The sequence below is a fragment of the Egretta garzetta genome, unplaced genomic scaffold (genome assembly GCF_000687185.1).
Source record: "Egretta garzetta isolate BGI_Z169 unplaced genomic scaffold, ASM68718v1 scaffold1, whole genome shotgun sequence".
In the NCBI taxonomy this organism is placed as follows: Eukaryota; Metazoa; Chordata; class Aves; order Pelecaniformes; family Ardeidae; genus Egretta; species Egretta garzetta.
The window spans coordinates 994256-1007132 of record NW_009258542.1 but is presented as its reverse complement, the minus strand read 5'-3'; the positions used below and the strand labels follow the sequence as shown (position 1 = coordinate 1007132).

Below are 12877 nucleotides of genomic sequence, written 5' to 3'. Positions count from 1 at the left end.
AAAGCAAGCATGGATTTTCTGAGCTGCCGGAGGGAGCAGAAGCGGCGTTTGGCAGCAGGCTTGGAGGGGATCCAAGTCCCCCTTGCTCAGCTCCTCCTGCAGTTGCAGCTCTGGCGACTGAAAGCCAGCTCCCGGCCATGCCCACGTCACTTAATTGGGCACAATGGGGCACTTTTTTCACCATGTATCACACCAAGCAGAAAGTCTGACCCCTGTCCTATCGCATTAGCAACGCAATTAGTGGCTGTAGTAGATGCTGCATCAGCAGTTTCCCCTCAATCTTTTCATGTGGTTTGATCTTGAATCAACAGAGCCTATGATTAGAAGGCTTCCACTTACTTGTTAGTTTTTTTAAACTTTAAGTTCCCTGTTGTGACCTTGGAGAATATCCTTAATTATGCCTTGGGGCCATGCAAGGTCTGTGATATATCAGGTAAGAATATTTATGACCATCACCGCTCCTCCGGATTTGCTTCAGAGCAAGTGTTGATCAGCTATTCCATGAGCTTGGCCACTTGAGCTCCACAAACTTTTACTCCCCTTTGGAGTGTTTCTTTAATTACTGTTCCTCCAGTCACACTTTTACAGTTGAATATTTACACTTATTTTAAAATGTACACCTACTATCTATAATATTTTCAGGTCCACCAATAAATGTAATTATCAGCAATCTCAATAAGGCAACGAACCGCACTTGATGTGTGACCCCGGGGAAGCGAAGCCGGCCAGCGCTCTGGCAGGAGAGCTCGGCTGCATTTGCATGTGGTGCCTGGATGGGGCCACCTTCACCAGGAGCACCAGGGCCCAGTACGGCCAGGGGCCAGCATGGCGGGGAGGCTGGTCCCCAGGAGTTCAGCCCCACTGCTCATCTGCGCTGAGGGACACCGGGAGAGACTCCCGAACACAGTCAGATACAGCAGCCACTTCTCCTGGCAAGGAGCCACCGTCCTGCGGCCAGTAAGTCATTCAAGCTTCAGTTGAGCTGGGGTCAGCGGGTAGGTGACCAGAGGGATGCTGGATGGAGCCAGCCTGGGCATGGGAGATGGTCTGATGGGCCAGCACATCACTGATGATGGGATCAGCAGGTTTGGAGGCACCAGGACAGCCTGGGAGCCCCTGAGGGCCTCGTCCTGGGCTGGTCTTAGCATGTGGCTCCCTTGGGGCTGGGTCTAAGGGGAGGACAGGTTGAGTGGTGGGACCCTGAGGACCAGCATCGAGCTGCTCCCTGGTTCCAGGGGACGGGGAACAGGAACCGGCAGAAACAGGCACATTGAGAATGAGGGGCAGCTGGACCTGAAGGAGCCAGCAGTGACTGAATCTTGGATTTGTGGACTTGAAACGGTTGGGGTCCCACAGCAGCACCGCAGAACCTGCATCTGAGGCATCCCGGGTACTCCCAAGGCCAGTCCCCCACCGGGAGCTTGGCAGGAGCACCAGCACTAGGAACATCTTGGAGGCCACTATGGGATAACTGGCAACTGTACAGCCAGGGAGTCTTACTTTTTTTTTTCCCTGTAAAATCCCAGTACTCATGCCTTAGGTAGCAAAGCTGTCGGTGTGCCCGGAACATGACGCAACCTCACGCTGAAGCGGGGGAATGGCTAAGGATAAACCAGTGCGTTGTGGGCTGTGCTGGAGGCAAACATGAAGTCAGGAGTGCTCAAACTGGGAAATCTTAAATGACAAAACTGTAAAAATGGCATTTAATGGCATCGTTTCCAAACTACTCTGAAATTCCATCATTTTATGAGGGTAGCGTGAACAAAACAAAACAAAACAATCACAAATTTCAATCTCATGCTGGGTTTCATCCAAATTTCCTAGAAGAAAGGATTGCAAAATAAGATGGGACGTGAGAAGGGGCTGCTCGCTCCCTGCAGCTACCCCGAGCCCACCACAGGATCACAGAATCGTTTAAGTTGGAAAAGCCCTTTAAGATCACCCAGCCCAACCGTTCCCCTAACCCTGCCATCCCACCACTAAACCCTGGCCCTAAGCAAGGGATGGGGCAGGAGGGCACCGTGTCCCCTTCGGACACGCTCCGAGCAACGGCTGACCCTGCGGGAAGGGGACGTGCCCAGGAGAGATGCGGGGACCCTACATGGAAAGGGGCTCTGTACCCCTTGTTTCAGCGGCTTTTGGTGGAAACACAATAGGACAACTTGGGCTTTGGGTGGAATGGGAGGACGCCTGCTAACCGAGGGTCTCTGCCAGTGCAGACCGCGAGCTGGTGCTGCAGCCACAACGTGGTTACTTTATCTTAATACCTGATGCAGCTCCTTAAAGCATCTTTTCCTAATTGTTACACGAATTCATGTAGTTACCATAAATCCTGTTCTCCTATTGCCTCCGACCCCAAGCTACAGCCACCTAGCCTGGGAAAGTACCAAAGTGAAATTTATGTAAGCCTCTGTTTTAATTGCAAACAATTCAAAAGAACTCATTCCCAGCTGGGAAACTGGCATTTTATGTTGCTATTAAATGAGATTTTATTACAGCACGAATCTCACACTGCTATTCAATGGCATGAGCTGTGTTACGGAAAAAAAAACCTCGGCAGTTTTATTTACTGGTGGTTTGAAGATACATTGCTTTTTAAAAACTCGAATGGTCACATGGCAGGAAAGGAATTTTATGGCAGTGGTTTTTGTTCTGGGGCCATGAGACCTTCTGAACCCCAAGCGAGGTGTCTTCGCCACCCATCCACAGTTTGTTTTCCTAATTTAGGAAATACTTTTTCACAAGTTTGGTTGTGAAGCCAACCCACAGCGCTGCCGTCCTTTTACCACTGCAATGCAAGTTTAGGCCACTCCACGAGTTGGGAGCAGGCCTGAGGAGGTGTGTGGGCAGACACGCGTGGCCGACGTGGAGATGTACAACGAGAACACTCAACGCTTCCCATCGTATTTTCCGTCTGTCGCCAACGTTCTGGCAGCCGGTAGCTGCCTCCACAGGAGCTTTTATCAACATCCTGCCAAGCATGAAATGGTTAAGAAACACTGCAAGAGGAAAGTCCATTTTAAATCAATTTAGGTTTTTTTTTTTTTTCCTCCTAAATATACTTTGTGCCCTTTTTCTCCCGACAGCTTCATGCCCCTCTACAGGACGCACAGAGCCGCTTTCGATGCCATTCGAGAACCGCGGCGCAGGGTCCTCCCCCCACAAGGGATGGTACGAATGCAATGGCAAATGCAGCATGCTCGGGAAACGCAAGGGGTGATTTCTCAATTAAATCGTTAATCTGAACTTAATTATCAGAAACTCTCCCACTCTAGAACCTCACGGCAGCAGCCATTAGCTTCAGTATAAATCATTTTTGTGTACGAGGCAAATAACGAAAACACCAGAGATGAACTCAGTTGGCAGAACCGACCCTTTCCAGGCACAACGCAAAAACTCTACAAAAGCATTTTGGAGCCATTTAATGAAAAAAGCAGAATTTTATTATATGGTTTCTGTCCATTATTCGGCATTGCTGTAAATGGCTCACATTTACTGCAACTTCTGTACAGATGTGTGGCTTTGTATTACCAGAACAGCAAATTTAAATGAAAAAATAAATGTTCAACAATTCCACACAAGCTTTTACAGTCCAACATTTCACTGAGTCGGTGAAAACTACAGACTTGTTACTACAGAATTATTCAGCATGAATAAAAAACTACAACTTTTATTTTTAAACAGAAGTCACTGGTTTAATTTTTTTTTATGCTGTTTAAAATTACTGTGATAAAAATAATGATTTTTTTTTTTTTAATAATGCCATACACCGGTATGATATAGGATTTGTCCCCAGTATATATCTTTTGTTTAATATACAAAATAGAATAATGACACATGGCTGACTCTATGCTGTTATGCGGGTTAGTTTGGGGGTGGGGGATATTTTCATACACACAGCCTTTCATCAGAAAGTGAGTGCCTCTTGCTGTTTTCGAGAGGCCCTAGTCCTTTCTGGAAAATTTGGTTCCTATGTAACATCGATGGCTCAGTAACACCTGGTTGCAGACTGGACTAAGGATAGAGCTTAACTAGTATAGAATACACGCAGCCTTTTAAAAAAAAAATCTCACTCTAAGGTATGACCCTGAAGTCCTCACTCGCTGAAGTTCGACTACGGGCAACAGGATTTCACTGACGTTCATCCAGGCACTTCCTCCTGTTTTCCACCTTTTTCCGTGAACATGGCGAGGTCATTTTTCGGCTTCACTTGGCACCTAATTCCCAGCCCCCTCCCTCCCTCTCCCTTCCAGCTGCAGGGCTCCCCCTGACACCGCAGTTTCTGTGGCTGTTGCTTGGGGCGATACCCAGGCTGTGCGAGACCGGCAGCAGCTCCCTCTCCGTCCCCGCTCCCTGGCTTCCCTACGTAAGGCCATTCCTAGCGTTCGTCGTGTGCAAGTTCCACCACGCAGCACGCGTGTGTCCTGAGCTGCCGGCGGCGGCCGTCCCTCGGTCGGATGCATGCACTTTGTGATAAGGCACTGAAGAGACAAAGTCAGAATTCTCCCTGCTTTATCCAGAGTGCAGATACTACCCACTGCTACAAGGACTACGGATACACAGAACATGGACTGCTCACTGCCCACTAAAGCACTACATATTTTTAATTGTGAAGTTTAAAACTTAACAGCACGTGCAGGACGATTGCTTTCTTCTAACGTCACAGTTCCCTTTTTTTTTTTTGTTATTTTTTTTTTTTTCCTTAAATCCATAAACTCAAAATGAATATACAGTCATACAGACGAAAAGGGGGTAGAGAGCCTCTCTTCTCCTATGTTACCAGTTCTCTCAAGGTGATAATTTGTTCGTGCTCACTGTAGTTACTTTTCTGCTGGCAAAAAAAAAAAAAAAAACACCAAACCAAAAAGCTTCGTATCTTTGTGTATACAAATGCACAAACGTTTGTGCCCGCGCACCCACCCGCCCGCGCGCACGCCCGCACCCACTCGCCCTTTCACGCAAGCTCAGATCGAGGTATCCGGGCATGCACTTTTTAAAACCATTCTCAAAAAAGAACAGTTTTCTTCTTAACGGAAGATCCCACCTGAAACCAAACGGTACGAAACTCCTATCTGTATCTGGAAGGGGCCACGTGAATATCGTCATCGAGTTGGTCGGGCAGTTGTAATTAAAATACTGAACTTTACCTGAACGGCTACAAAATGTACATATTCTTTACAGATCAAAGAGAAGAGAATGGTTACTTTTTTTTTTTTATTAAAGATGTTTTACTCCAAAGTACTGAATATAGTATCTTTTCTTAGCTATAACATTCAAAAAGAGATTTAAGAAAGGATGAAAATTTAAGTTTCCTATTTCACTTGGAAACAAACTTTTGCCAAACGCTAGAAATGTACTAGTGTATCGTGAACAACCTATGCTCTATATTTACATATTGCTGGTACCTGTATGTGCATTATTGCCAGATTTATCAAGCTGTTTTTGCTGTGGTACGTGAGGCTGTATATGAAATTAACCCCGTATGTTCAGAGGCGCATGCATGCACGCACGCGGCGTTCCGGCTTACATTTTTTGCAGCGGAGGTCTGATTTTAAGCAGTGAATCGTGAATGGTAACCAACCATACAGATAGGAGTATTCCATCCAAGCTCCGACTTGAATTTTTACACAGTGATTTGAGAAACATAAAATCAACTCTAAAAACATCCACTGAACACAGGTTTTCCTTTCTAAACAGAGTACTTCTTTGGATATTGAACACCGATGCCTCCAGTACTACCTCCAGGCAAACCACAACTTGTACGGGTTACCATTCAGCATATTTGTGACCCCTACAAAAAATATAATTACATGTATCATGATAAAGCAATCTGTCATCTAAAAATCATCCTTATTATACACTATACAAGCTATTTTACAATCATTTAATAAAATGCTTTTAAAGCTGCAGTAGCCCTTCCCTTCTTTTCTCAGACCAGCGAATATACCGATTATACATATTTGAAACTATAACTAAATATAAAAATATATTAGGTTTTGCATTTTCTCGGATGATCTTTCTCATTTCTATTACACAAATAATCTGGCCACTTGGAGTAAAAATCAAATTTTAGAGTGGCTTAGTAAATATTTAAATTTTGAGATACAGAAAATTGTTAAGGTGCACGTAGAAAAGGCTACTACAGCTTCTAAACGTTTTAAAATACAGTTATCAATGGCAACAAGGAGAAATTCACAAGACCTATGGTAATTTTATGGCACGCTAGTAATTCGGTATGAAGGGATGCAGCCTTACAAAGACAGAAAGTTTGACATACGACTCTAAGACCACAAAATCAGTAGCGGAGCTTTCCTGCTCTCCAGGAAAGAGGATGAGCCGGTCGGTGGCGGGTGGAGGTGTGAAAATGGGTCTCTAACCGCACGGGTTTGGAGCCTGTATATCCAGAGTTGCAGCCAGCGCAGCTGCTCTGCTCTACTGCCTGCACGACGGTAAACATCTCGCCAAAGAAGAGATTTCTAGAATCGATACAAGAAAACAGAACAAAACCATACCACTGGGCATAATTACAGGTCTGCCGCGTAAGTCAATGGTATTTTTCCATATATACTTGTATGATGATAGATTTAAGTGTATAGAAAATGTGAGTTTCTCCACACAGAAGTAAACTTTTCTTAAGCTATGCATATTTTCCTAAAAATTTCCTGATGGGCAGTCAGGACTGATCTTCTTGGCATCAATGCAGCCCGTGACTCCTATAGTTATGGCTGTTGCATTATATGCAAAAATCAGGCTTTTTTTTTTTTCTTTCAATATATAAAATAATCTCCTCGTTTACATCCAGTTAGGACTGGGTTAATTTTCTATGAATCTGCATATCCACTTTTGTACATACCCACCTTTGCACATATACCAAAAGTATTTGCTTCATCCGTGCCTGTTTAGATCTGAGAGTGTTCTTGCACCCACCCTGGCCCTTAAAAAAATGCCAAATCTTTATGGTCACTTTGACAGTTCAAAGCTATTAGGTTAGAAAAGCCCAACCCATTTTCACATGAATATACTCAAGGATTAATGTCTAGAGGTCATTTAGGAAAGCTACGAGCTGCCCCACCTTAAAAAACCAGCTGTACAATAGGCATCTTGAAGTATTACAAAAAAATTATGTAAGAAAAAATGAACAAGCCTAGTTCACGGTATATAAAGTTAAAGGAAATTGCTAAAACCAGACAGTAATAGCTATAAAAGGCACAACTTCCCTTTTCTGATATACACTTGTAAACTTTCTTCAGGTTACATGCATAAACCAAAATGCTACCTTAACTTTTAAAAAAAAAAAAAAAACCCAAAACCTTTACTGGAAAAAAAAAAAAAAAAAAAAAAAAAAAGCCTAGGAAATTGTCTCCAGCCAACTGCAGAAATCAATTAGCAGAATGTTCGTAACACAGCCTCAGATCTTGTCACCGGTGGTTTTGATGCATCCATGGATGTTACACGAGGGGAGATAGATAATTTCGGACAAATAAGGTTTATTTTCCTTTCCTTTCTCCCCAGTTTTTTTACCAAATGTGAGAAATCCGCTGCTTCTATAGCCTAAATCTTGGCCCTCTGTAAACCACATGTAGTGCATAATTACAAAAGAAACACCGCTGCAAGGACAAAATTAATGTCTGGTAGGTTTTTTCTTTACAAAAAAAAAAAGCTATCATTTGACGTTTTCTTAAGGCAACCCTTTTGTATTAAGGCAGTCACTTTTGATGAAATAAGAGCTTCTTGATATTTCCATTTGAATATTTTGGCATCTGATTGCTGATGATTTCTGCCAACATTTCTGGGAACTCAATACTCATGGATTTATCCAAAAATGTCTGGAAGCAAAAGCTCAGAAGACTTTCAACCACCTACAAGTGATAAAGCAAAGAATTACTTTCACACGAATACATACAGCAGAGCTATTAACCTACATCCTTCCTTCTTCCTAACTTCTTGCAGCGCAGGCCAGCGCGGTGGCTGCTTTGCCAGCTACCCTACGTACGCCTCGCGGCCGGCTCAGATAATACTTACAGCGCCGGGCAGACGTGCGCAATTAGCTTCATTTTAATTAGTAAGTCTCGTCAGTGGCATTCTAATATAAAACAAGCAAACGGACTGTGCAAGTTCTTTACAACTACTGAAGAGAATTTGTATCAATTCCCGTTCTAGCACGCAAGTAACGTACATATGGATAAGCTCAATAAGATCTTTCCAGGTGCTTGGTATGCTAACAAGAAAAAAAAAATAAAATTTTGAGGTCTCAAAGTTTCCCTTGCCTTATCCAGCTTAAACACTACTTGGACTACTTTGTACTCTATGCACAATTTGGAGTACGTACCGCAAAAGACGACAGCCTGAATTCTGAAATTCCTTGCAAAATTAGACCACTACTAATACTAAAAATAGTAAATATATGGTATTATGAAATATATAACATATAATAGTAAATATTAAACCCCGATGCCTTATTTTAATGCAATTTCAAGCAATTCCATAAGTTCTTGAATAGTTTGTCTCTGAGGTAATACTGGTTTTAAACTTCACATCCCTGCTACTACTGCAAAATCATTGATAATTTCTGAGTTCCTCCATTTCAAAGCAACATAATTTTTAAAAACTAAAGAGACTGAAAATTATATTAGTTATCAAATGAATTGCTGTGGAGTCCACTGCAAAAGTAGCCTGAAAGCACCGTGTTCACCTCTTTCAATTAGCTTTTAGTTAGACAGTAGGGGAGCATGACCGCCCCACCTTCCCCCACACCCCCCAATATTTATCCCTTTAAGTAAGGGGAGGAAAAAAAAAAAAAAAAAAAAGAGAGAGATGACTGTCATATCCCAACTTATTTATCTGGAACGTCTCCAGCATTCATTTAAGAACTTACAACATGCATAGAGTCCAACAGTTTAGTCAGTTGATAAAATCGCTGCCAGTTCTGGCTTGAGTTCCCTTCTCTCTTCACGATGGCCTTTCCCAGCTCTTTAACGTATGTCATACGGATTTCTTCAAACAAAGATTGACTCTTCAGGCCCTCCTTGGGAACTGTAACATTGATACGAACCTTTAAGACATTACATAGCTATGAACTGTGGCACTACTTAAGTTCTCTTACATTAGTTACGCAAAAATGACCAAAAGAAAAAGGACTTGGACTTAATGAAATGACAGCTGAGACAAGGAAAGAGAGCAGAAACTGAGATGGACGGCTCATTGAACCAAGAGCATAGGAATGCTGGAAAAATAAAAATAAAAAACCCCCAAAGGTAACCCAACAAGAAACAGAGGGAAGAGAACTGAACCATGGAGGCAACAGCACCAAGCCCTGGAATTGCCTTGATGAAGAACCACCAGGGCTGAAGCTCACATGTTCTCAATGTCTGGGCAAACCTGACACTGGAAAGATTCCATAAAAATTCTGTGTGCTGAGGAAAGAGAGAGGGTAGGATCACAGGATGGCTTGGCTCGGAAGGGACCTTGAAAGATCATCTAGTTCCAACCCTCCTGACGTGGATCAAGTAACACGTCCGGGCAAGGCAGTAACAGAGACTGGACAGCAAACTGACTGCCCAAGCTGGGGAGGACTCAGGTCTTGGGCACAGCTTCTTGGAATAGGGATGGGACATCAAGATAGCGCCAGCTGGACGAGGAGCTGTGGGTTAGAAACCCAAGGCGTGGGGACAGATGCCCGTATTCAGACTCAAAACCACGTTAAGTCCTTGTGCCCATGTCCTGCTATTAGGATGGTCCTTCTAAAGGCCAAGGACTAGTAAACAAATCAGGACAAATCAAGCATATGGACTCCAGTGGTCCTTAAGATGCTTGATTTGGAGCCTTTGATTACCTTGATGGAAGTGAATGGGAAGAGCTGAAAATAAAGAGAGAGCGCTGAGACAAAGCTGACTGAAAGCAAGAGAGGAGGAAGAGGCCACTAAAGTGCATTCTCTTCCTAAAAAATCCAACCCTCACTACACCGTCAGCATCTGTGAGATGTATCTTGCCTGCCTTATCTACACAAGAGGTGACAACATGTCAACTGTTGCTTCAATAATTTAAATGGAAAAGGCCTGTGAGCTATGTCTATGTGTGAGCTACGCGGCTAGACCCGTGGGGGACTCCTGTTTTACTCCTCCTCCTCCTCTTGGAAAACTTACACAGAAACACAATAAAAATAAATTAAAATTGTGAAGTCATGGATTAACAAGCTATACAAATTTCAGCTATTCAATTTTCAGAAGTTCCACAATGTACCACTTACACAATGTATGTACTCAAAAAGAAATGTGAAAATATATTGTCTTTCACTGTAAATATAATAAAGAGGCGTTCTGCTGGTTAAACGCCAGTGCTTGCCATACTTCACTCGTGAATGGGCTTAATTCTACGAGTGCTGCCTCTTCGCCATTTCTGCCATGGAAATTCTTTTACGGAAATTTCCAATTCCTGTAAGGAAAGTTGGCCTACACCACATCCAAAACACTTGAGGAATTTTCAGGAGAGATTTCAGAAACTGCTTTAAATCTGCAGTTTCGGGGAAGTTTCAAGTTTCTACAAAGCCCAGGGCAGTGCAGAGCTGAAAGTTTCCTCTGAAAAGAGCCCTTGTCCCAGTTCTGGGCTTGGCAGGCGAGGCTGCGCCGTCCCTGCCAGGCCACCGAGGTGACGGCCCGGCAGCGCGGGGAGGAGCTGGTCATGGCAGCCGACAGCACCCAACACCGCTCCTGCCCACGCTCATCGCCCAGGGCTTCGTGGCACGTATGGCACCGGGTTACAAGATCCTCCTGCCTTCATTCGGGAAGACCCCAAGGCTACCAAGCTCTCATTTTTTTCTAAGAATTAATGCTGTCATTCACTGGAAACATTAAAGAGGAGGAATGTTGGAGCCCTCGGTGCAATGAACTGTTTGAACTTTTAAAAATACTTACTTTTCATCATATAGAAGTGTTATGTTGAAAAAAATCTTTACTTTCATTGCTGCTCTTACTGATACCTTTCAAGCATACTGGCCTACCTGTCACTACACTAACACAAAAATATCTTCTCTCAAGCAGCAGCAACAAAGGCTCCAGGAAATCTGCAGTTGCTGCCTCCGACGCAGCTTTCTCAGTCCTGTCGGACCACGGGTATCGGCGTTGACGGCCATGGGACGGGATTTCCCCGGGACAGACAGGCACATGCTTTAACTGTGCACACAGACTGAGCGGTGGAAGGCGAGGTGTCCCGCTCACGCCTGCTCACTGCACACACACACGGGCTCTTTACTACAGAGAGCCCCCGGACTGCCAGGGAGCCAGGGTTACTACAGAGAGCCCCCGGACTGCCAGGGAGCCAGGGTTACTACAGAGAGCCCCTGGATTACCAGGGAGCCAGGGTTACAGCTCAGCTTCCTCAGGTGGCTACGGCCCTACTGCGCACGAGGAGAAAAAAGTCACTAGGTACCAACGAGTATGAATACAGGGTAAAAATAACATCATAAAAGTTATTTGCGTAATGTCTCAGTTCATTTCTGTATATTCTAAAAGGGCTATTTTGACACTGTACTTTGACCTTTCATGCAGTACAGACAACAGAATTTTACAAAGCCGTGACTTGTTTTAACTACTGCATGTCCTGTTGAAAGACATAACAACCACCGCGTAGGATATTACATAAACCAACCTTATAATATCAATCGTAAATCCACCAATACTTTTTAGATGCAGATGCAAAAAGCTGTATTTAACAACTTTCAGTAACTTCTGGGGGAGTCTGATAACTTTTTTTGGAGGAAACTGCTTCACTGGATCAGAACTTCCCCCCAGGTGGTGGTTGGGGTTTTTGTTTGTTTGCTGTTTTTTTGGGTTTTTTTTGTTGTTGTTGTTGGTTTTTTTTTTTTATTATGTATTTCATGGGCATGCAGTCATAAGCTTTGCCCATTTCTTTGCGTCTTGAACTACTCATTCAGTCTGTGATGTATTTTTGAAGAATTTTAAATTGCAATTCTGAGTTAGGCCTCTCTGTGGAAGTTAGAAAGTTCTGAACACAATTCGTAACATCTTAGCATGACTGTCTTGTACCTGCTAAAAGCAGAACTTCCTCCACTAACCCTATATAGTCAGGTGCCAAGTGGAATATTCTGACTTTTACTGCAAAGAAGAGGATCGTATAGGAAATCTCGTATCAGATACATAACATATTTTTAAACTACACAGGCACACTCATAATACTGGCAAGTTAAACTTACGTTCTTCACATCGGTATTTTAACTATTCACCTACCTGTAGAGAGGAGAAGCAACGTTTTCATGCAGAGATACTCTTCATATGAGACTTGAAGCCGCGACAGCTCTCGGGCAACCATAAGCATATGTTTGCATTGTTCATACATACAGGGTAGATTCATTCTCTGCCTGAGAAATACAAGTATCAAAATTAGTTAAATGTCTAGCTACCTAAAAATTCTAAATCTAAGTTTTTCCGTGCTTTATTCAAGAGCAGCGGGGGTTGCAGAGGCAGATGACAAGCTAGTACTTGATCTATCTCGCAGCAAAACAATCTTTGCTTTTCTCCAGTGAACCCATTCAGGGCAATTGCCTTGGTCACCGCATACAAACACTGGCCTAGAACCACAGCACGAGGGGAGCATGACGTATGAAAACCCTGCGTTATAAAGGAAGCCTGTCTTTATCAAGGACCGACCAGTAAGCTCTGTCATCAACAGCCAACACAACAGTTCAGCACAAACTTGACAGAAAAATCAAGTTTAGTCACTGTATGACAAAGTTCTCCAAGTCTGATGGTCCCAAAGTATTTATTCTGTATAAAGAAATGTGATGGTGTACTATATTGGAGAAGAGATTTCTCTAATTCTTTCAATACTTTTGAGAAGTCCGCCTACATTTAATACGTATTTC

The 12877-nt window shown here is 43.4% G+C and overlaps 1 protein-coding gene across 1 annotated transcript in view; it reads right to left on the bottom strand.

Moving 5' to 3' along the window:
• Nucleotides 1-4655: 4655 nt before the first annotated feature.
• NR3C1 (nuclear receptor subfamily 3 group C member 1) overlaps nt 4656-12877 on the bottom strand; it is a 72566-nt gene continuing 64344 nt past the window's right edge. The window contains exons 7-9 of the mRNA XM_009646793.2: nt 12243-12373; nt 8876-9033; nt 4656-7859 (exon numbers count right to left, since the gene is read on the bottom strand). Coding sequence (XP_009645088.1) covers nt 7707-7859; nt 8876-9033; nt 12243-12373 — 442 coding nt within the window. The 3' untranslated portion in view covers nt 4656-7706. The remainder of the gene's footprint in view (nt 7860-8875; nt 9034-12242; nt 12374-12877) is intronic.